General features: G+C 38.1%; 3 protein-coding genes across 5 annotated transcripts; 2 read left to right on the forward strand and 1 right to left on the reverse strand.

Moving 5' to 3' along the window:
• The first annotated feature begins 1,984 nt into the window (after positions 1-1,984).
• On the forward strand, positions 1,985-3,486 carry LOC131298633 (class V chitinase CHIT5b-like). Its single transcript, XM_058324113.1, has 2 exons — positions 1,985-3,151; positions 3,260-3,486. Exons 1-2 carry the CDS (start codon positions 2,041-2,043, stop codon positions 3,280-3,282), a joined length of 1,134 nt encoding a protein of 377 aa, XP_058180096.1. The 5' UTR covers positions 1,985-2,040; the 3' UTR covers positions 3,283-3,486.
• A 2,488-nt stretch (positions 3,487-5,974) lies between these two features.
• Positions 5,975-15,956, reverse strand: LOC131298561 (ATP-dependent DNA helicase DDM1-like). Of its 3 annotated transcripts, none has more exons than XM_058324048.1 (16): positions 15,921-15,956; positions 15,572-15,663; positions 14,471-14,734; positions 14,295-14,381; positions 13,683-14,029; positions 13,315-13,504; positions 13,030-13,205; positions 12,025-12,094; positions 11,744-11,933; positions 10,567-10,662; positions 10,385-10,479; positions 10,191-10,310; positions 8,021-8,140; positions 7,796-7,894; positions 7,594-7,704; positions 5,975-6,471 (listed from the first exon to the last, which is right to left on the reverse strand). In XM_058324048.1, exons 2-16 carry the CDS (start codon positions 15,659-15,661, stop codon positions 6,232-6,234), a joined length of 2,295 nt encoding a protein of 764 aa, XP_058180031.1. In that variant the 5' UTR covers positions 15,662-15,663; positions 15,921-15,956; the 3' UTR covers positions 5,975-6,231. The 3 variants fall into 3 exon arrangements, with proteins under 3 accessions (XP_058180031.1, XP_058180026.1, XP_058180037.1); XM_058324043.1 differs by having other exon boundaries at positions 15,861-15,931; XM_058324054.1 differs by lacking the exon at positions 15,921-15,956 and having other exon boundaries at positions 14,474-14,734; positions 15,572-15,839.
• A 9,711-nt stretch (positions 15,957-25,667) lies between these two features.
• Positions 25,668-27,904, forward strand: LOC131298625 (class V chitinase CHIT5b-like). Its single transcript, XM_058324105.1, has 2 exons — positions 25,668-26,863; positions 27,678-27,904. Exons 1-2 carry the CDS (start codon positions 25,753-25,755, stop codon positions 27,698-27,700), a joined length of 1,134 nt encoding a protein of 377 aa, XP_058180088.1. The 5' UTR covers positions 25,668-25,752; the 3' UTR covers positions 27,701-27,904.
• The last annotated feature ends 36 nt before the right edge of the window (positions 27,905-27,940 follow it).

The following is a 27,940-nucleotide window of genomic DNA, read 5'->3' on the forward strand; positions in this document are numbered from 1 at the left end:
TATTTTCTATGTCGTCTTAATGGCTTTTCGTGGTCAGAGAAGAGTTTTGTTTGTGTGAGGTCCTAAATGTACATTTGTGAGTTTAGGCATCTTCTGTGGTTGTTTTCCTCCCTCCTTGGCAGTGGCTACCCGTTGTCAATGTATAGTTTTCGTATCAATGAAAGCACCTCTAAATTTTTGGGGAAACTAACTTTAAAAAAAAAGAGGTTAAATCGTGAACCTAACTTAATTTCCTAATTTCTAGGTGAAACTAACTTTGGAAAGTGACAAATTAAAACTCAAATTATCTACCAAGTTGTATTTTAATCAACTGAAGCTTCCATAAACCACTACTAGTCAACTTGTTTTTAACAATGATTACACTAACCAAAACGCTCTGACATAGTAAACAATTCATGCACGTATTTCACAAAATCACCACAAGATTCCTTTGTTTTTTTTTTTCCAAAAAGGATCACCAGTAGCATTGATAATCACCGGAAAAACAAAAAAGAGCACATCCATTTTTTATCAAAGGCGTGAACAGCCGCAACGGCGATCAACGGCAAACATGTGTAAACACCACAAGATTCGTTTACACATATTCTGTTTTGATAGTTGAGAAAAGATGTCATTTTTTATTTATTTTTAGGTAGGTGTCAATTTGAATTAGACCATTTCAACTATTTGTATTATACTGTACTTAAATTTCGAATAATTTGAAAACATCTACCCGGTACCATGTCACTTTGTCAGTAGGTCACATCCGGCCACATTGAATTCAATAAAAGTTTACTTAAATATTATGTCAAATTTTACTAAGTCAACTCCAAATTTTCCCAACCCCCAAAGCTTCAAATTATTTAGTGATATATCTGTCGGATTTGGCTTTTGACTTGGCTTCTTTCACTTCACCCCATATATGCCTCCTTGTTAAGTTGAGATCGATTTGTCATTTCCACAAACCAAGTTAATTGAATTTTTTTTCAAACTCTGTTAAACAAAAAACTTGTTGGGATCGGAGGCCACTCACGCACACAACACACAGTAACTTAGAGAAAAACTCCATTTATACATATCACACATACGCAAAGATGAAAAAACTCTCCGGGAGGAAAACCACCGGCTCCCCCTCTCAAGGCAATACGCGTGAAACGGTTGGGAGTAGTTGCCAACACCTTTGGGGAGTAATCCTATGAGGTTGATTTATCAACCCACTTGGGAGGACAACTGGAAAATCCAACACTACTAATCGCCTCGTTCGACTTATATGTTTACAAACTTCTAGCTATTTGATATGAGCTCGGGCTTGTTTTGGTTAGAGCTTATCTGAAATCAGCTCGCCCCTCGTAATTAAATAAGCCAAAGTTGAACTTAATTTTAAAATTCGTTACGTTGCAAAACCAAGCTTAAGTAATATTCGGCTCGTGCGATTCGTTTATCGTCAAGTAGTGGTCATCCTACATGGTGCCTTGTGGATCCATCACACCGGCCATGCCGATATCCATATTCCCACTTTTAAAATTTGTTGCATTTCAAAACCAAGCTTAAGTATTGTTCGGCTCCGTAGGATTCGTTTATTGTCCACCCAAATTATCAAGTCATTCGTTCGGTAATTCAACGGTTCAGATCTTATTTCAACCATGTAGCATCCGAGCTATTCATTGCCGAGATAAACTCTGAACCATTCTAGATTGCCAAACGAACGACTCAAATGATGCACAACACCTCTCTGTGGTCCATCACACCATTCGTTGCACCCCTACACAACACCCACCCCTGATAGCCATATCCTAAATGGTGCCTTGTGGTCCATCACACCATGCATGCCGATATCCATATTCCCTCTTTTGAATTTGACATCATGAACATGATCACCATGTTGAATGAGTCTCATCAATTGGGACGGCAATCTAGGAACATTAATTTTATGCCTACCCCATTCATTAATAATCTTGTTGAATTTTATAATTATATATAAGGCATGATCTCCCACATAGAGTATATATATTGGAAGAACATTTGAAATAGTGAATTGGTTATCCCCACAGAAAAATCCAAATGGCACACCTAAAAGGTTACTACTACCTCTATGTTGTTTTCATCTTGGCTATCGCCATGAATCACACGGCCATGGCTAGAGAACCATCTTCTCGGGCAGTCAAAGGGGCTTATTGGCCTTCGTATGCCGGTTTCCCGGCCTCAGCTATCGACACGAGGTTGTTCACCCACCTCTACTACGCCTTTCTTGTACCTAACAATGTCAGTTTGTGGTTTGATATCTCGAATTCAACGGCTTTAACGCTCTGGAATTTTACGTCCACGGTTTCCAGTAAGAGTCCGCCAGCCAAGACGCTTGTTTCGATCGGTGGAGCAAGTGCAGACCCGAACACCTTTTCGCAGATGGCGTCGCAGAAATCATGGCGCGCGAGTTTCATCGACTCATCCATCGAAGTGGCGAGGAAATACGGATTTGATGGGATTGACCTTGACTGGGAGTTTCCTCAAAACTCAACAGACATGGAAAACTTGGGCTACCTACTCCACGAGTGGCGGGCCGCTGTTCGAAAGGAGGCTAATGCAACGTGCCGCAGCCCACTCTTGCTAACTGCGACCGTGTACTTCTCTGTGGAATTCTTCCTCAGCGCAGTCGTCCGGACGTATCCTGTCGACTCGATTAACCGGAACTTGGACTGGGTCAACGCGATGACCTACGACTACCACGGGTCATGGGGCACCACTGCAACGGGGACCCTAGCCGGGTTGTTCGACCCGTTAAGCAACGTAAGTACAAGTTATGGGCTTCGGTCATGGATCGATGCGGGGCTCCATCCAAGAAAGTTGATCATGGGCCTGCCATTGTACGGGCGGACTTGGCAGCTCAAAGACCCGAGTGTAAACGGTATCGGAGCGCCCGCCGTGGGGTTGGGTCCCGGGGCTGAAGGGGTTCTGACTTTTTCCCAGGTGGAAGCGTTCAACAAGGCGAATAATGCCACAGTGGTGTATGACGTGGATACAGTATCCACATATTCGTACTCAGGGACTTCGTGGATAACGTACGATGATGTCAGGTCGACGACGGTGAAGATAGCATACGTCGAGGCCCTTGGACTTCGCGGGTACTTCTTCTGGGCCGTCAACGACGATCTTGATTGGAAAATACCAAGACTAGGTGAGAAAATTTATATGCATTTTATAAAAAACATAGATAATTAGAATTTTTTTTTTGGTAATTATTGCAAAGTCTAACAAAAATTATTTTTTCCTTGATGTTGTACAGCTTCAAGGACGTGGATTCTATGAGGGAGCTGTTCTGGAAAGTTTTTTAACCTCCTCGTATGTTCTTGAAAATTTTAAATTTTGCTAATGTACGGATTGGCCTCCCAATTAACTTTATTTGTTTTTGTGTGGATGCCACTTAATCTAGTTTTTCCTCTTTGCTTCATTCATCTTTCACTTGTGTGTAAAGAAGAAACCGTGGATTAATGGATTACAAGGATTCATTTATAATGTCGATCGATTGAATCAAATGATATGCGATCTGATCTAACTTTGTTTGTTTCCGCATTTTATGGGGTGCTGTTAAAGGAACCAGTAACAGAGTTAGGATTTTTGGTTAGTGGGTTCAAGAATATGATAGAAATCAAAGAATGAGAAGTATAAATTCGTTTTGCTCGACGGAAGCAATGGCTTATGAGCACCTATATACTTTTAATTTCAAAAAATCAACCTCAAATTTCCTAAAACAAACTTCCAGTTTTCACTTGGCAACGGAGTGATGCTCAAGATAAAAAAAAAAATTATCGCTTTCTTTTTGCAATACACAAGGGGCTTACCATTTTTCATTTTGGAAATAAGTAAATAGTAAAAAACACATCCCATAAAACATGACAACCGCAATACACTGACCTTTAGGGGCTCTTAAACAATTCTATATTTTGTGGGTCAAGTTCGGTTAAAATTTCGAATTTTTGAATTCAAGTTCGGACTATTAATTTATAGACAAAATTCAAATCGATATCGATTCGATTCGTACCGGATTTTTTGAGCAGCCCAACTTGATGGGCTTAATTATGCCCAGGCTAGGCCGTGATTCTAGGTAAAACTTTGAAAAGCACTAAATTTCCGTTATTGTTATGTACACTCCTACATACCACTTTCCGATCACACATCTCTCACATATGTGTCGGCTCTCCACAATTAATTGTAAGATGAGCCCCACATACATGTGAGAGAGCTGTGGTCGGAGAATGATCGGTAAAAGTGTTCATAGAATGAGCAACTGTTCAAAAAAAAAAAATTGAGCAACCAAAGGACGCAGCTCAATCATTGCGCACGCGTGGCTTGATTGGCAGAAACGTTTCGGCAATAGACCATCACAGGATTTCCACGGCACCCTCACGCCCAAATCAATCATCGACTATGAGTTGTTTTTTTTTAAGATAACTCATGTGTTTGGATTATGATACACGCAACTTGATTAATTTCAATCTCATTATTCACTCGCGAGCGGCCTAATAACAATAAGAGCAAAACTTTATATGAATTGATCCCAAAAGAGCTAATAACGCCTCAGATGTTTCAAACCTGAGATATTAAAATTGAACAAACTCCTAAATTCCAACCCTTAACCAATAGGCCAATCCCTAAGTTTCTCAGATGATTTTTTTAGCTTGCCAATACTCAAAAGTATTGTTACTAAAGTCTCTATAAGCAACGATGGAGCCAAAGGGAGTTATTTTTAAAAAACCTACTATTACATTGAAAATAAAAAATTATAGCACGCCCTCCTTCCATTTTTTTTGTTTGAAAAAATAATGCTTCTTCCATTCGGATTTAATAGTCTTTCGTTCAATTCTAATCGGATAAAAAATGAGTTATATATTTAAATTGATAATAAATTTTATATTAAATATGGATCTCGTTTAATAAATCTCAATTAATTCTATAAGATAATGTTTTCAAAATTACATAAAACATAAATTATAAGATATAATTGATTGAAAAATGAAACAAACTCCCAAAAAAAACTATTAAATCCAGACGGATCGAGCTATGAAACAACTTTGTACTAAAATTGGTCCTAATGAGGTTTAGTTACAATCCTTTTAAACAAAATAACGATACCAACAACAATTACTTCAAGCTATGGGCCAAAATTAAATAAAAGATTAAGTTTTGGATTAGTATTGTCATTTAATCAAATACTAACATTGTTGTCTCTCTTGCCAATTAAAAAAAAATTTGTTGTCTCTTTATTTTTCAATTGTGTATATTCACCCCTCCAACACAAAATATAAGCAAAAATAACTCATGCTACAATATCTATTCATTTTTTATAAGATACTACACTATCAATTAAAGGTGAGTATCGTATCATATCCTGTCGAATTTCTGAATAAGCAATTCTTTGAATGATCTAAAATAGATTAAACAACCTAGGTAAGTTAGTGTGTGGAATTACTTTTCTACTCTTCCTTAAAAAAAAAAAAGATTAAACCCATGCAATGACCTCCTAAATGCTGTCAAATAGGAGTAATAGAGTCCTGCTACCGGTACAGATTTTTGTGCACAGATTGTGCACAGATTTCGTTGTGGGGCCCACCACAGGTCCCACACAAATCATTCAAGCCGTTCATTAAATGTAAAACATTTTTTCAAGGATCCCTGTAAAAAATAAACTCAATCCAATACCTATAGGTGCTTCATCCAACCATCTAACTTTTCATTCAGATTTTCGGATAATGAAAAGTTATACGATTGGATCGAGCATCTATAAGTATCGAATTGAGATTATTTTTTACGGGGGTCCTTAAAAAAATATTTTACATTTAATGAACGGCTCGGATGATTTGTGTGGAACCCGTGATGGGCTCCACAACAAAATCTGTGCACAATCTGTGCACAGATTGTGATTGTATGTGTGTAGCATTTCTGGGAGTAATAAAAGGCGGAAACTAGTGCAAAAACTAGAATCAGTGCAAACAAGCACACAAGATAATAATCGAACCTTTTAGAATAGAAAGTAATTCAACTTTTCCTAATCACCGAGACACCGGATTTTTCCATTTACAAAACAAAGAACAGCTTCCTTCCTAGAAACTATACCCCATTCCAGGAACTGGTTCTCAAAACCGAAAGAAAGCCTTGGATCAGAGTTTCCAGATCATGAACTACCGGCATCCTAAAAGGCCCCGCCTCACAAATCAAAAATCCCATTACATACATACATACATATTGCCGATGATATTATCAACTGTTAAGAGTGGAGAGCACGCCACCACTTGCGGCTGGAATCACAACCTCCCAGCCAGGCCCTTTCAGCGGAAGCGAACTTGCAGCAAACTCGGGCTTCCCGTCTTCATTTGATGCACCAGCAATGAGATCATTGCGGTCTAAGATCCTCTCCAAATCTTCATCGCTCACATCTGTCTGTATCATCTTGTCTTCATCATCCTCTTCATCACGGAGCAACGCAAGCAGCTCCTCTTCCTGATGTAACACAGCAATAGATAAGGGCCTTACCACTTATGGTAACACTTATGGTGTGAAGTAAATAGTTAAACATCTCCAATAAAAACAAAGGATCAGTCTGGAAAACAGAAGAGGTGAATTCATGCCGTATTAGAGGCACATTCACAAGGCAATCACAAGGAGCAAGAAAAAATTGAATCTTCAACTTGGATGAAATGAAATTAAAAATCAGTAATGAGATTGAGAAGTTAAACATTGAACTTCGCATGAAAACCTGAAACAACTAAAACAAGTCGCAAAAACACCAACATGTACTCTTGTATGCCATATACTACGTTATACAGACTCGGCAGTATGAGTGCCAGCTCCAGTTAGGCAGTTACATTTGTCCCGTCACTCCCGCTTTATGCCAAAGGATAGTAGGACAACCAAATTTCTCTCTCAAATAATCGTTTATTTTTTCACAGAACTAAAGTAGAGGTTTTTCTTATAGAATGAAAAGTTCATGCATAGTTAAAAGTTTTTTTTTTTTGGGTCTAATGTTAAAGAAATTGAGACAATATCCAAACCCCAACCCATCATTAAACCATAAGGTCATCAACATCCCTCATTGCCCCTAAGTGCAGCTGCACAACCGCTAGGCCACCGGCCTCGGTTAGTTAGCTTGACGACTAATGTTCTTTGGGTCCACGGCCAACTAGGCATCAAGCATGTATCTCATACCCTTTGCCCAATTCGACTACCATGAGGATGTAACGCTGTACTCATCATGGAATTTCAATACTATGAAAATATGAGGGCTCTTGGAATCGTCCACAATCAAAAGTCACTAGTACATAAGAAAGCATCACTGGGACTTGGACTGGCTATCTAAATCAGGAAGATACCCCAAATATAGTGGATGTAGCTGGTATACCATGTAGCACCAACAGGGGCACGCGACAGAAAAATGGACATGACACCAACACTCCCTCACCTAAATTTTAAAAAATTGGAGGACATGACCCAATATCTTTGGAATTGCCCATTAGACCTGTGTCGGTCTCCAACAAGCGTGTGACACCAAACATGTCCCCCTACGAAGTACCCCTGCTACGTAGCTGGTATAAAAAAAAATCTATTACATCAAGTATCACAAACCTCCATGCCATCTATACCGCCAGCCTTGGTTCCTTCTTGCTGAAATTGCCCTTTCCCAATCACCACATGCTCAAGCTTCAATTTACTGAAAGCTCTTTTCAAAATCCTACCCTGGTAGCATAAAATTCATCAGTTTCATCACAATAATATACACCTGAAGCAAAATATATAGAAACAATGACCGTAGGCATCTATAAAATACCTCAACTGACAGAGCTGTTGCCAGCCTGTAAACGTGAACAGGCTTTGTCTGACCTATTCTATGACATCTATCCATAGCTTGTAGATCCATTTGAGGATTCTGGGATGCAAAAAACAATCAAAAATGTCAAATACCTCCAAAGAGGAACAAACAAAAGCAAAGTAAGGTGCGGCACAAAACTACAGAATAAAAAACAAGAAATAGAATTTAATAAAAAGAATTTACCCAGTCACTGTCATAAAGAATGCAGGTATCAGCTGCAGTAAGATTGATACCCAGCCCACCAGCCCTAGTGCTAAGAAGAAATATTTTGTAACTACTGTTCACATCATTGAACTCCTCAATCTGTATGTTCAATTCAACATTAGCAGCAGACCAAAAATTATTAACAGTGAAAAGTAGCAGGTTTTGCAGTTGAGCAGAACAAAGAATTGACAGCAACTGAGATAGGAAGAAAATACACACCATCCGCCATTTAACTTTATCAACTAGAAACCATAATTGCAACTACGAAACACATACACTTGCAAAGGCATCATGTGTCACACATGGAAACATGTGACTGATACTTTGCAAAGGAGAGAGAAAAGCCATAACAGGCTTATTGCATAAAACGTGAATACGTATATGTTACAAACAATACAAGTTAAACTAGATTAAATAGAAAAAGGCTAGGAAACCTAATTAAACCCTAATTAATATCATGACTAAACTACCCTTATGAATAATATAAAATAACAGCCGCTACACATATATTCACAGTGACAGGCTCCATAGACATGTTGGAGACAAGAAACTAAGAAGCACGGACACATCTACCGGCCTCACTTATGCGTGTCCGACACATGTTGGTCACGACACTCTCTGTACACGTATTGAACATGCCTAAATACTTGTCTAATGTTTTGATTATATTTCTTTTACTTAGACACATTGTGGATACTCTTGGACATGTTGGCAACACTCTTGAAACATGCTAAGGGCTCATTAATATGTCGTTCATATGAAATCATAACATACCTCTACAATACAATTCACATTCGATGGTCGCCGATGTGTCCGTGTCCCAATTTTTGGAGAAATGACCTGACCGTGTGTCGGTGTCGTGCCAGCATCCCTTATCTTGTACGTGCTTCTTAGACGAGAAATCATGTGTCCCTTTTTTTGGTCATAACTTTTGAGTTGGAGTACTCGGGAGTGGTGAGACGTAATCACAAGGGAAGGGGATATTAAAATGCCAAAATGATATTTTAGGAAGTTCAAAATGCAATTTTTAGTAATTGGTGGAGGGCTAAAATTACCATAGACGCTTAGTTCTTGAATACATTACCGGTTGTCCTATGGAATTTTTAAACATGCCAAGTATCTACTTTATACTTATACATATTAAGATTTATCTCCTATTCTCCTAATCTCCTTCAACATATCCCCAACGAATCCCTGTTGTACCGTGTCACACCTACTATTCATGCAATCTTAGATTGCATGGTTAACTATAACTGGACATGGCATCTAAGAACAAATAATGGACACCAAATCAGATAGAAAGACGACAAGCCATCCTCCATCAAAATATGGACAGCAAAAGTGCAATAGTTTTTCTCTGGATGAGTCTAGCACTGAGCATACTACTATCATTCATGTGTCTGTTATTTCAGATGTTCACACTGTACATTTTTGAAAGTACCTTCAGCTTCAATATCCAAAACTAAAATTGCACCAAGATAGGTGGGTTGTAGAACCACGTAGTGCCTACAATGTAACACCGGTATAGAGCAACACCAATTTGATTTAGCCAGACACCATCTAAACTCATGAGCAAGAACATCTTCTCTTTCCAAATAGTAATAGGAAAACTGGAGATGAAGGGATCTAAGTCTGAACTCTGAACAAATAAGAGGATATAAGAAAGAGGACATTTGCGCGAGATAAAATTCAGGGACAAATTGGGAAAGAAAAAACAAGACTTCTGCTTAGATAAACTACAAAAGATGGGGGAACATCAGAAGAAAATATTACCAAGTCCAAGCCTATCAACTTGAAAGGGTAATGTAAAAAATGACATGAATTTACATCATGCAAAACCAAAAACAATGTAAGTTAAAGATAAATACACACTTAAAATTTGCTAATATGTCATGATTCCAAGTCTAGAGAACAGGTATCATTAGAACTTAGAAGTCACAGATGATTTGCAGCTTCCCCACACGATTAGCTTAGTGCTACAATCAACAATTATCAACCTCAAGTGTATAGACCAGTCTACACATGCCAGTCAAAAACATATAACTATCTTGAAAGAGCCACAATTTTGCCCAGACAAACTCAATACCATGTCTGCAACTGCACAAAGCTGACTACAAGAAGTCATTCAATTTTACAGTGAAGCACTTACCTGTCTTCCCCTTTCATCCTGTTTCACATTGCCATCAATCCTACAAACTTCAAATCCCTTTTCACTAAAATAGTAGTCCATTATATCTAAAATCTTGGTCCACTGAGAAAAGATCAGCACCTGTTTGCCAAACAAACATATGAGAAACATCCAACCTATGAGAAAAGGACTGACTACTTTACTTGACAACATACTTTGTGCTTGCGAGCTAATAGCTTTGCTAGTAATCTGTCCAGCAACTGAAATTTTCCACACTGATTAACTATCTGCTCTACAGGTGGATATAAGTCTGTCATGAAAGCCACGCACAAAAATTTCTCAAAATTGTGAAACTCCAGCTTTGCTTAAGACGTAAAAGAAGTTACAAGAGACATACATGAGCCATCAAATGCTGACTCCAAAAGATCAGGATGGTAGCAGTTCTTCCTAAGCTGAAGCATCACGTTGGTAAGCTTCCCTTTCATACGATGTCCTGCCATTTGAAACTCAAACTTAGCAGGGGAATTTGTAAGACATACTTCAGGAATGAGATCAGAGTCATCAGACAATGATTAGATAGAACCATCTAGTTACCAATGCAGAAAATATCCTGAATGAATGAGTATTTGAACCGAATCTATAACCTAAGTGTACGACGAGTACTCACCGAATACCAAATCAAGGCTGGAACCACGAAGATTATTTATAATGTGAACTGTGAAATTTGAATTGATGGCAACATGATACCATCTCAAACTAAGTCACCGAGTTAAACTTCTCTCAGCTAAATCTGGTAACAAACTTAAAACACGAATTTCGCTCCAGCACTAGAAGCATTCAAAGTGAAATCTGAAGCAAATCATACGCCATGTATATGATGGACAAAGCCTGTTAGATTTACAACATGTAGTATTATACTAGGATCTGTGAAGCTGTGAAGCACGGGTACTTCTAAAACCCCGCCGTACTCATACCTGTAACGTACCAGTGCCAGGTACTGTGGCCTGGTAAATTTAAATACATTCCGGGCACACAGAACACATACCGATATTTTTTCCTATGATTTTTGCCATACCTCAGAAGTACCCCCAATATATATCAAGCCGTACCAAATACAGAAATGGAGCAAAGTTTATAAGACTTAATGTTTCTATTCTTGCAATTATTGTAGAACAAAGATTTCTGTCCATAGGATAGGTTCTCTAGTACAATGGCATCAAATTTTGATTTGCAACTTAAGGTTGGCGTTAAACAGTTATTTGTTGTTGGATTCTTAATCGCCAAAGTCTTTTATCTATTTCATTTATTTTAAGTGTAATATTATAAAGGCGCATTTGTTATAGCAGTACCCATACCCTACATTTGGTAATTGTTCTGTTGTTCTACTGTACCCGAACACGTGCTTCTTAGTTAAGGATGAACAATCACAAAATCACATAACTCTGAGTTAAAAAAGAATAATAAAACTACCAAATTGACAGCCACCATTTCGTCCAGACTAAATTTGATATAATCTCGGAACCCCTCCTTAGTATCTTAGCCCAAGCAGCCCGTACGTGAAGCAAATCTCTTACCAGTATCCACCTTCTCCCACAAATAAGTTCCGAGTGTCTTATTTATTAGATGGTCCTTGAAGTTCTTTTGATGCTCAGTCATGGTAGCATATAAGATAATCTCTTTTTTCCGAGGAAGCGACTGTTCAACATCTGATTTCATTCTTCGAAGGAGAAAGGGACGCAAGATCGAATGGAGTTTTGCTACAACCTGCCAGTATAAAAAACATCAAGAATATCCACAGAACCCTTAAAATGTTGGAAGCAAGGTAAAACATCCAAAACCAGAAATGAGTACAAACTTGAGCCTTTCTGTTCTCTTCAATCTCCTCCTTCGTGGCTTCATTGCTGCACTTCCCCGAAAGATCAAACCTAAATATATAACCGAAATGTCAATGTATAGCAAGGGCAAGGGAAGTAAACCAAATGGTCACTGGACCTCAGTTTTCCTCATACATAACTCCATAAAAATTATCATGGATAAAAACTCCTAAACAAGGCCAACTGTGGTGCAAAAACATGATTTGCGCGGGAAAAGCAAAAGAAGACTGACATCAGTGCAAAGAAGTATTTCCCATAACAAATATGCAGGTCAATCTATTAAAAATCAACCAACTTCAACTACATTCCATGTGGGAAAACATTGCTGCACCATAGGTCAAAACATTCAGGAATGGATGTCACTGAGGAATGGATCAGCCTTGGCTGCCTCGCACACCACATACTCAGAATAAACAATGTCTACCTGTGCTATTTCAGTTTCCATAACAAAGTTGTTCATACTATCATTTCTTCCAAGTAAGAGGATATAAAAGTTCCCAATAAGCGCTTAATGAAATCTTCTAGTGCTTCACAAACACAGCTCTCAATCCTGATAACATAAGAGTCCACCTAAGCCAATATGGATAACTAACTAGAGCAGAGGACCTACAGAAGTGGGGTAACTAACTATTTTGACATGTCCTCTATTGTTTACAATATGCAGACAATAGCTAATCCTTTAATTGGCAGTCTTGGTTATCTGCAATTACTTGCAGAACTTGACTCCGGTCTAGGAAGACTGCCTCAGATGACCTGTTTTGAAATAACATGAATAACCATTCCTCAAGATTTAAATGTTTATTAGTGCATAAAAACATGTAGCAATCTCTGCAGAGTGTGGAGGCTATAAGTATTGGTCAGAGCATTTTCTTATGAAGAAACATACAAATTCAGTTAATTAACTGAGAGAGCTCAAAGGGTATCATAAATCACATACTTCAACTACGAAGAACGAGGAAAGCAAAAATAGCCAATACCATACTAACCATGATTCAAATTCTTCAAGGGATGAGAATATATCGGGCAAAATGAAGTTCAACAATGACCAAAGTTCTGCCAAATTGTTGTGCAGAGGAGTTCCAGTCAATAGAAGCTTATTTTCAACGGGTAAAAGCTTCAATTCCTTGAATAATTTGCATTTTGAGTTTTTCAGCCTGTGCCCCTTTAGGATGAAAGAGATAGATGATTCAGATATCAGAGTAGAAGTGTCTATTAAAACATGCAAGCCTGACCATATGCTTACAACAGAGAGAGAGTCTTTCACTGGTTACCTCATCTACCACAATATATTTCCAGTTATAGTGCCTCAAGTGTTTCCGGGCATCAGAGAGTGCAATCTCATATGAAGTAACTACGATGGGGAATTTGGGAGTTGTTGTTCTCGGCATGAACTTCCGCCTTATTTCATCCCTTTCTTTCTTACTGCCATGATAGATAATTGAATTCACTGACGGCGTAAACCTTTCAACAAAAAGGAAAAAGAGGAGTCCAACAGAGTTTCAGTATTTCATAAACCTCCAAGAACAAAATAAATCCATGATTTAAGATAATTGACCAAAGAAAAAGATTCAGAAAGGTAAACCATATATCCAATCGCTAGGGCCCCATCACTATGATAAGGAATCCCAAGGAAAGTTACCTTGATATCTCGTTAACCCAATTTGAGAGCGTAGATAGTGGAGCAATGACCAGATACGGCCCATCCAATCCCTTTCCTTTCAAGTGTGCAAGGAAGCCAATAGTTTGAATTGTCTTCCCAAGCCCCATTTGATCAGCAAGGATCCCATTCAGTCCATTTTGCCAAAGGGAGATCAGCCACTTCACACCTTTAAGCTGATAGGACTTTAACTTACCACCTGTCAATAAGGGTACAAGTTCGCCTTGCTCCTTCTCAGTTTTCTCCTCCTCAGTAAGGTTACTATCTTCAGGATCAGTGCCTTCTTTAGATCTTGTAAGCATGGCTGCAACAGCTCTCTTGGCCTTTCTCTGAGATGGATAAAAACTTCCCATTTTTCATGTAGTTTGCAGGCCAAAAATAAATTGACAAGGAACAAAGAACAATTACACCTAAGAGACCAAAAAGTTATGATACCAAACGTAAAACTAAAACAGGACCCAGAACAAACCAAATGATCATCATACTATTATTAGATCACATACTACGGACAAATGGGTATTAGTCCAGAGGATTCATCACTAAAACTCCCATATCAAAATCAAATGAAATTAGACGACACAAAGAAAGGCATACATTGTTGTAGTTTGTTGCCGTTTTTCTTTTTGAACCACGACCTCCCTTTTTTCCTTTAACAGTGTCATCATCTTCCTCCACGCCATTCTAAGAATATCATTCATGAGAATTTATCAGTTACAAGAGAAAACAATGACAACATAAAATTTTCACCTAGAAAAGGCATGAGTGGATACAACTGTAATGACATCCATTTTCTCTAGCAGAAATTTCGAGTAAAGCTGGGTTTGTGTTAGAAGTTCATCCAGTTTTGTGAACTGCGTATCATTCAAGCGTGGTGCCTCTGTGGGATGATTTTCTCCTTCTTCCTTCACCCGGGATTCCAGCAACTTCTCCTCCTCCTCGGCCATAGCTCTTGATACAAGAGAAGAATCTCCATTTTTGGCGTCAAGAAGTATTTCCTCCTCCAATTTGAATCCAATTTCCTCCTTGGATACATCCTTCAGGGTAAGTGTAGAGCAATATATATGAGATATTACACAATGAGAGAATTGAACACTGATAAAGCACAAAAAGCAGAAATTAGGAACTAACAGTATCCTAATTATTTGATGAATAAGACAAAGCATGTTGTTCAAATGCAGGACAAAATTACTTCTTCGACGGTTCGACAGCAGCAAATGCAGCAAAAAATGGAGAACTACAAACTACGAATAAAAAGTAACAGTTACTACTTTACAATGCTAATAGCTCAGCAACTGATCCATTAGTGCACGATAAAAGCAACAACAGAAGCAGCTGAATAACCAGCATCCACATTGGATAAGTAACCCTTTTACTAGTTTCCCAAGAAAAGTACAGTAAAAAAATAAACTCTACTTTCTTTTGGGAAATGCTAGGTACAAAGAAAATTTACCCCGAAAGTACTCTGAAAACAGCAATCAATGGTTGAAAATCACTTTGATAATTGTGTCACACACATCAAAGTGAATCTCAACCACTAGTTGATCTTTTCGGGATAGTTTCGGGGTAATTTTTCTTTGTTTCTAGCATTTCTGCTTTCTTTTTGTTCAAGCACAACACATAGCATTTCCAAAGTTTTCTTATTTTCTTCACCGTAACAGAACAATACACACAGAGTATCTATATGAGCATATCAGAAAGTAGAAACTCTCATGGACCCAAATAAACCCCAAAAAAAATCAAACGAGTGAAGAACAGAACAGGACAGAGTGGGGCCGGCTGTACAGATCCGGTTACGTAACACGTACAGACGATAGAATATGACCAATAGGAAGCGTAAACAACGAGGAAAAAAGAGAAACAGCAAATAAAACCTCGTCCTCAAGCACAGAGGTTGGAGACTCCACAGCCACAGGGGCTCCGTTCTTCATCTCGTTCTCAAGCGCCATGTCTCCAGGCTCCATATCTTCAAACGACAACAACAAAGAGATACATTATCAAAGTCAAATACCACGAGAAATCGATCCAGACTAGGGTTTTTCAGTCACTGAAAAATGGGGAGATTTTTCGATTGTTTTGAAGTAAGGGTTAGAGATTGACAGTATTTGCATGCATTAAAGATTAGGAGTATTTGATGACGAGAATGATGGAAGCAGGACGGACCTAATTTGAAATCTTTTTGACGAGAGAGAGAACGCGCCTGGGGGTGGAAGCAGGACGTACCTAATTTGAAATCTTTTGGAGAGAGAGAAAGCGCGCCGTGGGGGTTCTGACTTTTTCATGCCTTAGAGCATATCCAATCCATCTCCATTTTCTCCAAAATAGAAGATGGATGTAACACAGGGAGATTTTGTAATTTATTTTATTTTTTCTTTACTTTTTGTACTTTTTGGGAGAATCTTTGAAGGACACATCGTCCTTTTTAGAGTTTGGAGGAATTTTGTACTCCAAATTTACTTTTGGTCCTCTATTTTTAGAGGACCAAATTTACTTTTGGAGGACCAAACTCTAAAAAGGATGGTGGGTACCTCAAAAATTCTCTTAAAAAGTGAAGAAAAAAGAGAATAAATTATAAAATCTCCCCTCAATGTGTTACATCCATCCTCTATTTTGGAGAAATAGAGGTGGATTGGAGATGCTCTTATTTGGATGAGTTTTCAAAACAAAATTGGGTTTTATTTTTATTTTTAGAGTAACGAGTGGAGACTAGGGGTGTTAAAAAAAAACTGCCCGAACCGTAAAATCGATTCGATCCGGACCGAACCGTCCAATTTGATCCGGTTCTGTGATTCTATGGTCAGGTTATGGTTCCAAAAAAATAAGAACCGTTAATTTTGGTTCGGTTACTGATTCTCAATTAATGAACCGTGGTTAGACCCGAACCGGACCGTTTAAAACTAAAATAAATATAGATATACTTATGTGTGTGTAATTAAATATGTTCTCGAATTTGATAGGTTAATCTTTTCCTTGCTAAATTTAATTTATTTAGAGATAAAATTTCATTTATTAGGAAAGCTTTTATTTTCTTCTTTCCTTTCCTATTTCACGAAATTATCTTTCTATTTCTTTAATTTTATGAGTTCATATTTTGTAAATAAGTGTTTGATGCTTATTGGATAGAACCGGAACCGAACCAAAACCGAACCGGTCTTGCGGTTTGGTTCTGATTAGGTTCCATGCATATATTGGTTAGGTTCTGGTTTTCAATTTTCTAGAATCGTTTGAAATGGTCCGGTTACTGATTTTCTAGAGAACCTGATCAATCCGGACCGTATACACAGAAAGTATGATAATAATTAGAGATATGAATCATTGAGGAGAGATAGATAGAAAAATTAGGACATAAAAAGAAAGAAATGAAGATAATAATTGGAGATAAAAATAATGAATGTAGTGACAAATGAAAGTAATAATTGAAAATAAAGATAATGAGTGTTTTTTTTTTAGTTATAAGCCTTGTTTGGATAGTGATTTGAAAGAAAATTCTCAACTCAAAAAATATTCATTACTCTTACTTCCACTCATTACTCACACATATCTCCAATCATTATTCTCATTTCTCTTTTATTTCTCTCCAATTATTTCTTCTACTTCCAATCATTACTCTTTTTTCTTTCTTTTCTCATAACCCAACAAAAAATTTCAAAAAATTTTCAAGAACTCATCCAAACACAGCATAGCCATCTAAACAATTCCCCAGGTGGAAGCATTCAATAGGCAAAATAAATGCCACAGTGATTTATGACGTGGATACGGTATCCACGTATTCGTATTGGAGATTTCGTGGATAGCGAACGATTATAGTACTCCCTCCGTCTCAATTTGTTTGTTCAATTTCGACATATGTGCCTTTTAAAAAATTGTGTATATCTCACAATGTATAATGTTTTACAGAATTTCGAGAACATAATATTTTAGACCTAATTGAGATCTATTAAATAAGATCCATATTACAGGAGTACAAAAAAACATTATAATTGAAACATATAAACAATTTTGTAGGAGGTCCTAAATAGTGAAAAGGGACAAACAAATCGGGACGGAAGAAGTATATGGTAGGTCAACGACGGTGAAGATAGCGTACGTTAAGGCCCTTGGACTTCGCGGATACTTCTTTTGGGCCGTCTAACGTCGATCTTGATTGGAAAATACCAAGACTTGGTGAGAAATTTATATGCATTTTATAAAAAATATTGATAATTAGTAGAAAAAAAAAGGGGTAATTATTGCAAAGTCTAACAAAAAAAAAATTGCTTGAAGTTGTACAGCTTCAAGGACGTGGACTCTATGAGGGAGCTGTTGTTCTGGAAAGTTTTCACCTCCTCATATATATATTCTTGAAATTTTAAGAGATTTTTACCTCTAAGTACCGAAAAATGACACTTAATTTCCATTAAGGAAAAATTAAATACTTAATTACCACTAGGTCTACTTTTATAAAAATACATTTACCATTAATGAAAGTGTCAACCTAGGGTTTTACGATATGCTAGGGTTTTATGGTACCCACCTAATACCCTTGGGTACCCTAAAATCTTAGGGTACCCTTGGATTTTAGGGTTTTAAGATACTTTAAAATTTTAGGTTTTAGGATACCCTAGGATTTAGGGTACCCTAGAGTTTAGATTTAGACACTTTCATAGAGCCCTAGAGTTTAGGTTTAAGCACTTTCATAGGGGTTTTAGGGTACACCTTCCTATTATAGAGTTTTAGCGGTTTAGACACTTTCATAGAGTACCCTAGGGATTTAGACATTTTTATAGGGTATCCTAGAGTTTAGGTACTTTCATAGGATGCCCTAGGGGTTATGCATTTTCATAGGGTTTTAGTGTTTTGTTAATTATAAGAGACCCGGTGAGAATTACTTTCTATTTTCTGGACTTAGAGGTAAAATGCCCAAAATTTAAATAGTATTCATTTTGTTGCTTGTGCAAGGATTGGCCTCCCAATTAACTTTATTTGTTTTTGTGTGGATGCCACTTGATCTAATTTTTCCTCTTTGCTTCATTTTTTTCTAAAACCATGAGATAATGGATTACAAGGATTCATTTATACCGTCGAATGAATCAAATGATATGTGATGTGATTTAATCTTGTTTGTTTTCACAATTTTATACGGTGTCGTTAAAGAAATCAGTAGCAGAGTTAGGATTTTGGGTTAGCGGGCTCAAAAATCAAGAATAGGATAATGGTTTGCATTTGCTATTCAATAACAGAAAGAAATCAAAGTTTGAGAAATATAAATTCATTTTGCTCTACGGAAGCGATGGCTTATGAACAACTATCTACTATTAATTTAAAAAAACAAGCTCTCAAATAAAAAAATTACCAATTGAGCTGATTTTGGTTGATTTTTGAGTAGTCTCGCAAACAACCTCTATTGTTTTTTTATTTTAGCCAAAATTTGGTTAATTTTTCACGATATTACTCAAAGAGTTATTTTAAAGAGTTTAAATTCTTTCCACCTTAGATGAAAACTATGGGGTTTCCACCACCAACTGCGGATCCCATCGTGTGATTTTTTTAGTAATCTGAACCGTTAATCTTGTAGGGTCCGTAGAGAAGTATGTTGACTCAAAAAATCATGTTTATCAGATATTGATAGGTACATCAAAAATTAAATTTTAGTTTACAAAATAGACGGTCATGGATTGTTTAACTTTAAACTTATCTACCGTTGATTTTGTAAACCAAAATTCAAATTTTTATATACCTATCCATGTCTGATAAAATTGATTTTTTGCGAAAATATACTACTCTGCAAGCTCTACAAGATGAACGATTCAAATTACTGAAAAAAATACACGACGGGACCCACAATTGGTGGTGGTGGAAAACTCATGATTTCCACCTGAGGTGGATAGAATTTATACTCTATTTTAAAATTTATCAACAGATACGAGCAACTTTGTGGGGCCCACTCCCTGGCCCCACATATCATTTGTACCCATGTCGTCGGTACCTTTAGTATTTCTGGTCCAGAACTTGAGAGCGTTACCCTCCGTGATGGCTATTGTCCGTATTTGGGAACAGATGGCTGTTTGTTTTAACTCTTAGGTCATCCACAGTTGTATAATTAAAAAAAGATAACCAAAAGCTGACACATCAGCTTTTGATTATTCACTTAAGAGGTTGCTAAGTTTAACAATGTTGAGCATTACAATGGTTGCTTCTAATCCATAACTGTGGGCACGCACCCCGGAAATTTTTGTTACTTTGTAAAATTGGGGTGCGGCCCTCTTTGAAATGCGCGGCGAAACGCTTCGATTCAGAGTCGCCACTCGGGTTTTAGCGGTGAAAACACCCAAGGAACCGAACTCGAAAACGCTTGCCACGTTTGTTTGATTTTGAAAAAGGCTTGTAGACTGGTCCGTCGTCACCTTCGATATCTGAGGTTCGGGAGCCAGGTTACGAGAGGGGAAGGGTTTTATGGCACCCCTCTCGCCCAATCCGGAAATCGGTCTCTACTCGGGCATTTCTTTGTAAAATACTTGCATTTTTCTCTCATTTGATCATTTTCTAGCCAGTTAGGGCGGGGGGAACAGTTAATGGGGGTTGAAACTGTAACAAGTTGCGATTACGTGATAAAATGTTTATGGATGATTGCTTGCAATGATAAATATAGATTGAGAACAAGCACCGAGCAACCCGATTGAGTCGAAGTACGCTGTCCCGAAGGAAATGTGAGCAGGGTCCACACCAGCATGCACTGGCCGAACCACTGTATGCTGGTATAACCTGCGCACGCCACAGTGAGACTGGCGTACTCCACTTATCAGGTTTCACAGTCTTTGTTTGCAACCCTCTGGGCTCTGGAAAGGGACCAGCGCACACCCAAGGCAAACCACATAATTAATAGAGCAGAATATATATAGTTACAGACAGATGAAATGGCTTGAAGCCATGAAAAAAAAGACAGGAAACCCCCTAAACAGAGTGGGGACATAAAAGAGGCCAAGATTAAACCAAGATGCAAGGGCCAGCCACTGGACCCTGGACAATACTGTCGTACGCCAGTCATTATAGACCGTACGCCAGTTTGTCTTTGGATCCAGCGTTTGGCTTTGCATTATCTGGGCTCTGGAACATGACCAGAAGGATCCCAGAGGCCCTTTTGAACAGATAGAGAGTAAGAAAAAACAACAGCATTTAAGCAACTCTAAATGTACAGAAAGCAGTAAGCTGGTTATTTAGCATGCTAAAGTGATTGACAGAAATGTAAGATAACGGAAATGATGATCCATGATCCCCACGCCAGTTGTGCTCGCACTGTCATGACTGGCGTACGGCATGGAGGAACTGGCGTGCGCCAAGTATCATCGCATACGGTTGTTGTATTTTACCAGGTTAAGGCTAGGACTAGTATCACTTACTAGCCTGGACCTTACTGGTCCCCCTCAGACGTTGAAAACAAAAAGGAATGCAAAGGTGGTATACCTTTTTGTTTGAGGATTGAAGGTGGTATTTGAGCTTAAAGCTTAGAGATGGAAGCTTAGATGGTGACTAGGTATCAGTAGGGTGTAGGAAAGTGGGTTGCTTCCCTTTCTCTTTCAATGGAAGGACAAGAGATGAAGAGCAAGAAGGAGGGAAGAAGAAAGATTTTTCTTCTTAATGAGGCTAACCCCTTGCAAATGAATGCAAGAGGGGTATTTATAGAGGGGGAATGACTGAGATCAGTTGGGACCAAGGCCTTGTTTGGCTGGTTGAAAAAAGAAGGGAGCCTCCCATGCATTAAATGCATGAGACTTGCCTTGATGGGGGGTGTAGGAGAGAGAGGGAACGGGCCTGGCCAATATAACCATCAGGGGCTACTGTGGCTGACGTCAGGGTGGCACAAAAGTCTCGTCCATGTGGCTGAATAAAGTTGATTTGACTAGACTTGACTGGTGTGCGCCATATGTTGACTGGCGTGCGCCAGTAAAAACTGAATTAATGGCCGATGGCCAACACGTGTCAGCTAATTGGCGTACATCACCAAGGTACTGGCGCAAGCCAGTTGGGTTTTGCTGGGGCCGTTTGGCTCTGGTTTGAAGGGTTTGAAAGAGGCTCGGGATGTTTAAAGCTCAAACACACCATCGTCCTCAGACTGTTCTCGACCATTAATCATCATCGGGGCAATAACAGATCGACAAATAACGTTATCTGGACAGTCCAGAATGGGGTGTCTACAATAACCAAAATAAGGATCCACAGCAATTTCATTCTCTCTCCCCCTTTGTTTTCTGCCGTTCACTTCCCTCCATTTATGGGTTTTTTTGGCAAAAATATATCGATTCCCTCTTTTAATTTTAAAAAAAATTGGGTGACTTTCTTCCATCCGATTTTATATATATATATATATATATATGAGGAATTTTCAAGTGAGGGATCCCTCATTTTGTTAAAATGAGGGACTTCCATGTCCCGTTCAAATTTTGAAAATCCGAACCGTTCAATGTGTGCAGAACGTAATTTTAAGGGTTCTCGCGAGAAATAAGCAAAAAAAATGACCGGGAAGGGCGTCATCCGAGCAGTTTTTTTTGAACCGTTCAATGAAAATGCTCGGATGAAGCCCTTCCCGATCATTTTTTTTGCTGATTTCTCACGGGGACCCTTAAAATCACGTTCTGATCACTTTGAGCGGCTCGGATCATCGAAATTCAATCGGGAAAAGGGAGTCCCGTATTTTAATAAAATAAAGAATTTCTCACCGGAACCTAACTCATATGCATATATATATATATATATATTTTTTTGGGGGGGGGGAGAGAGTGAAATACTTTAATCCGATGATGATAGGTTGAATTGTAGATGATCAAGAGATATGAGTTTTACTTTTTGACAGAAAGAAAAAGAAATAGTTTGTGGGTAAAGTGAAAAAGATATAGAGTAGGCGAAGAAGAGAAGAAAAAAATACCAATTGAAATACGCGTGTATACAAATTTTGGAACTAGTTAACTTATATGGTGTGGAGTCCACAAATTTTGATTATTTAAAAAAGTTGCTAGTTTTGGTTATCCAAAACTCAAAATTTGATTATTTCCAAGGATGTTGCTAAGTTTGATTATACCATTGTGAGCCATCTTTTACACCAACATTGTTAACTTTAAAAATAATTAATTTTTTATTATACCACTGTGGATGGCCTTTTGTCTACTTCTCCTATCAATTACTACTAGTTTTCATCTATTATTGTGAAAAAAAAAACAAAAAACCCAAGAATGTTGCTCTTTGACAACCTAGGGGCCGGCACAATCTTGGGTCCGAAATTGAGAGCCCTAGGTATAGGGACGGAACCAAAATTTTATTCTAGCAGTGACGAAATGTATACTAAAAAAATAAAAAGATGCATTACAATATTAATAGTTATTGGCTCTAGAAAAAATTAAAATAACATAACAAAAATTATAGTAAATGATATTTTTTATTTGCACAGAGAGTATGAAAAAAGACTAACTTTAATTTTGGGCATCGATAATGCCACTGCCCAAATTTATAATGTCACTCCCCAAATCCTTATATGAATTTCCTAAATTGATAACCGCACTCCCTTTTGGGAGTGACATTATGAATTTGAGGAGTGGCATTGTAATTAAATTCCTTTAATTTTTTAGGTTAAGTTATTTTAGGGGCGCTGCTATTCGCAGCTCTCTATTTACTCCCATAGCCCGTTAAAAATTTTCAATTATACTCGACAGTTAGTTACCGAAATTGAGATATTTTTTCAGCATCTAATTACCGAAATATAATATATTTTTTCAACAGATGTTTACCGAAAATGCATGTTCGGCAGTTGTTTACCGAAAGTTGAACATATTTTCGACATGTAGTTACCGAAATATAATCTTGTTTTCAACAGCAATTTACCAAAATGTTATTTATGATTTTCAACAACCATTTACCGAAATGTAGTGGGCTACGGGAGAAAATAAAGGGATGCGAATAGCGGCGCCCTATTTTAGAGTTAGAATGTGGAGTTTTTTTTCTTTTTAATTACACATTATCATTTATATTATTTTACTTTGGCCCATTGAATTTAGTTTTAAAATACTTTTTTGGGTCTCATTTTTAAAAAAAGAAGAAGAAGAAGGTTTATGACTAGTATATAATAAAAATAAGAAAAAAAAACTAGCAGTGACGAGACTATATAAATTGAAAATAATTTTTTTTTCAATTAAAATAATTATATTTTATAAAAATCTTGTCGTAGCGACCGCCACCACTAGACTTCTTGGTCCCTTAAGTTGATGTTATGATTGGATTGTTATATATTTAGACTTTCTGGCTTAATTATGCCCAGCCTCGGCCGCGATTCAACTTTGTAAAGAACCCATACGCCCATACCATCAATAAAATTGAAATTTTTTTTTTTGACAAGAATAAAATTGAATTTTTACCAACTGAAGCTTCCATAAATATATCAGCACTAGAATGATTGCCTACAAACCCAAAAAGCAAGAAAAAAAAAAACTATACTAGTAAACAAGTCATAAAGTACAACACAATGCGCAGAGTAATGAGAAGATTAATGGTAGTGTTCGGTCACCATTTTAGTTTAATTTTTCAATCATTATATTTTTTTTAATTACTATCTTATTTTTCTAATTATTACTTTACCATCTCTCTATCCAATCATTACCCCTCTCTTCAATCATTACTTTTTCTCTCTCTCCATCCACTATCAAAATTAAACTAAAATGTCAACCAAACAAAGCTTTTTCCATTTTGGCTACTTGAGAGTTGTGTTGATTTGTACAAGCTGCTTATTTTTTTAAAAAGCAATTTCAAGCTTAAAAATTATATATTTGATCAAATAATTTTCCCAGCAATATGAATCTTATTTTTCATTTAGATTATTTTTGAGTTTGAAAATGTAAAATAAATTACTTATTTTTTAAGAAGGTTTCTGGAACAAGGATTCGAAAACTGTGTTGTAGGCACAGCCTGTGCAGCACAGCACATCAAATTGTTTTGTTGTTGTGCTGGTCCTAAGATTTCAGCCAACAAGGGCTCCGTTTAGCTACCTAAATTTCTGCAATTTCATATTATACTCACAAAACAGAACATCTTCCAAACATCTCTCCCTAGTCCGTCGTCGACTTCCACCAAAACCACCGACTCCTGCCAAAACCATCGACTCCTCTGCTCTCGCCAATGACTACATTCCAAGGACTTTTAGAGAGAATATTCACTTTCCATCTATACGATAACATGGGGTCTTTCACTTTTTTGACTTTGTTGGAATCCAACATCTGAAACAGAGAGATCCCAAAGCAGGAGAATTTGGAGACTTGCATGTCATTTAATTTTAATTGATATTTTTAAAAGGTTCATAGTCTAATTGAAATTTAGAATAAACGTCGGGAGGTATTTTAAAATTTTTCCCTTCTAGAAATATACAGGAACATTAAACTACACTACCTAACCCATAACCCTAGTCAAGTCAGAATTTTCTTCCTACCATTGTCTCCTCCAATTATGAAGAAATTTTTTAGTATCGGATGGGTATTATGTGGTGCTTGTTCGGTACATTCGGGCCGTTCATTTTGGTTTTGGACGGCTTGATTATGGAGCGAGAAAGAGAAAAGAGAGGGTTTCAATCTAGACCGTTCAACACACTTTTAGACGGTCCAGATGAGCTATTGGGGCTGGTACCCACCCGATACAGAAAAATTTCTCTTAATTATGGGATCGGATCCTCTCCGCTCCAAATTTTAAATTAGTTTAGACTGTCCAAATCTAGACCGTACATTCAATTGTCTGAATTTGCTCAAAAACTCTTACAGATAAAAGTATTTGAGTAAATTCGAACCATTGATTGCAGCAATAGATGATCTAAATTTGAACGGTATTCTCCGGTCCAAATTTTGGGGGACCCAATTCCTCCAATTATAGAATCTGAATCCGACCACAGATAAAAATGCAGCCTCCAAAAGTCAAGATAAAAAAGCAAGCATTCCCATCTTTCCCTGTCGAATTACTGTAATAAGGTTTGATATCTCATACACTCGCTTACAAATATCCCAGGACCATTTGGGGGAGTGAAATATTGGCTATCCACACAGAGAAAGCAATGGCAGGTCTAAAAGATTACTACCACCTCTATGTTCTTTTCTTCTTGTCCATCACCACAAACTGCGGTATGGCATGCAGGCCATCTTCTTCTCAGGCGGTCAAAGGGGCTTACTGGCCTTCACCGGCCGCCTCCACTTTCCCGCCCTCAGCCATCGACACTAGGCTGTTCACCCACCTCTACTACGCTTTTCTTGTGCCCAGTAATGTCACTTTTAAGTTTGAGGTCTCCAGTACTAAGGCTCCGACGCTGTTGAATTTTACGTCCACGATTCGCAACAAGAATCCGCCGGCCAAGACGCTTTTCTCGGTCGGCGGGGGAGCCGTAGCCCCGGCTATCTTTTCGCGGATGGCATCGAGTGCTTCCTCGCGCAAGAGTTTCATCGACTCGTCCATCGAAGTGGCGAGGAAGTACGGATTTGACGGTGTCGATCTTGATTGGGAGTTCCCTCAAGACGCGAAAGACATGGAGAATTTGGGCTACTTGCTCGAGGAATGGCGGGCTGCGGTCCAAAAGGATGCCAAGGTGACGGGCCGGAGCCCACTCTTGCTAACCGCGGCAATGTACTTCTCTGCGGAATTCTTCTTCCTCGGGCTGGTCTTCCCGGTGGCCTCGATTAGCAAAAACTTGGACCTTGTCAATGCGATGTGCTACGACTACCATGGGTTGTGGGACACTACTGTGACGGGCGCCCATGCCGCGTTGTTCGACCCAAATAGCAACTTATCGACGAGCTATGGGCTCCAGTCATGGATCAATGCCGGGCTCCCTCGAAGCAAGCTGGTCATGGGCCTGCCGTTATACGGGCGGACTTGGAAGCTCAAGGACCCCAAAGTGAACGGCATAGGAGCGCCCAGTGTCGGCTTGGGCCCGGGAAACAACGGGGCTATGACTTATTCGCAGGTGGAGACGTTCAATCGGGAGAATAACGCCAGGGTTGTGTTTGACATGGAGACGGTGTCCACGTATTCCTATGCGGGAACTTCGTGGATTGGGTACGATGATGTCAGGTCGACGACGGTAAAGATAGGGTATGCCAAGGGCCTTAAGCTTCGGGGGTATTTCTTTTGGGCCGTCAATGGTGATCAGGAGTGGAAAATCACAAGACAAGGTAAAATTAATTTACAGCTCAACACAATGAACTGAATTAATGAGATGACATAAAAAGGTGAAATTATATTATATATACAATAGTTTGGGACTACTACCACGTGATACTTAAGGTCACTTTACAACCACACATTCCTATGAGATTTACTACTAAGTACATGAACCTCACATGAATTTGTGATTGTAAAGTTGTCCGGAATACCTCGTGGCGGTACTCCCGGAGTATTGAATAATTACTCCAAGATTTTACTCTTGAATTATTGAGTAGTTACCCCAAAATTTTACATATCATAATTATGAGAGTAATTATATTATTCTCATATAGTCTCATCAAACCAACGAATTTTATATAGATCAAAATCAAACAATCATTGGGGAATCGCTCGTGGGCGTGCCCAATTGGAGGGCCCTTGCCTAGCTTTGGGTAGGGTTCGAACTACCTTGCGGGTCGGAGCGGTGGTTTGCTTTGCGTAGTTTGGAAATTTACGCTCTATTAATTTTGGGTTCAATTAGTGATGGGGTGGTTCCTTCATCATAAAAAATAAAATAAAAAAATTCATTGGGAAGTATATTGCAACAAGGATCCCGACTTTAAATGAGCCCCCACTAATGTAAGATGAGCTTGGTCCCCAACAAGTTAGTTGACCGCTTATGAGCTGATTCAGAAACCATGAATTATCACAAAACAAATATAACACTATGGAATATGAGTGCATATTGAAGCTCATCTTCACTTCTTTAGGGCACCGTTAAGTAATTATGCAGTATATATTCAAGGGTCTAACACATTCTTCATTATGGTTGATGTTTTGCAGCTTCAAGGTCGTGGATTCTATAAGGCCTTAGGCCCAGCTGCTGTTCTCGAAAGTTCACATCTTCGGATCATGTTCTGTTCAATTTATAGCTTTTTTGTTAATCACTTTCAGTTTGTAGTCAAAGATTAATCTTCTAGAGATCTTGTTCAAGTGATAAATAATTAAGGATCATTGACCTCCTAAATCTATTGTTTTGTATTTGGATGCCATTTGATCTATTTTTTCTACTTTGCTTTATTGCCTTTCAATTATGTTTAAAGCTG

Source organism: Rhododendron vialii, chromosome 1a, assembly GCF_030253575.1.
Source record: "Rhododendron vialii isolate Sample 1 chromosome 1a, ASM3025357v1".
Classification (NCBI taxonomy): Eukaryota; Viridiplantae; Streptophyta; class Magnoliopsida; order Ericales; family Ericaceae; genus Rhododendron; species Rhododendron vialii.

Excerpts from the sequence above, each read along its gene's own strand:
- LOC131298633 (XM_058324113.1), top strand. The coding sequence starts at position 2,041 with ATGGCACACCTAAAAGGTTACTACTACCTCTATGTTGTTTTCATCTTG. Across the intron at positions 3,152-3,259 it reads TTGGAAAATACCAAGACTAG|CTTCAAGGACGTGGATTCTA; the intron begins GTGAGAAAATTT and ends GATGTTGTACAG.
- LOC131298561 (XM_058324048.1), bottom strand. The coding sequence starts at position 15,661 with ATGGAGCCTGGAGACATGGCGCTTGAGAACGAGATGAAGAACGGAGCC. Across the intron at positions 10,663-11,743 it reads GTGGGAGAAGGTGGATACTG|GACATCGTATGAAAGGGAAG; the intron begins GTAAGAGATTTG and ends TTCAAATGGCAG. Across the intron at positions 7,895-8,020 it reads TTCTTTATGACAGTGACTGG|AATCCTCAAATGGATCTACA; the intron begins GTAAATTCTTTT and ends TTTGCATCCCAG.
- LOC131298625 (XM_058324105.1), top strand. The coding sequence starts at position 25,753 with ATGGCAGGTCTAAAAGATTACTACCACCTCTATGTTCTTTTCTTCTTG. Across the intron at positions 26,864-27,677 it reads GTGGAAAATCACAAGACAAG|CTTCAAGGTCGTGGATTCTA; the intron begins GTAAAATTAATT and ends GATGTTTTGCAG.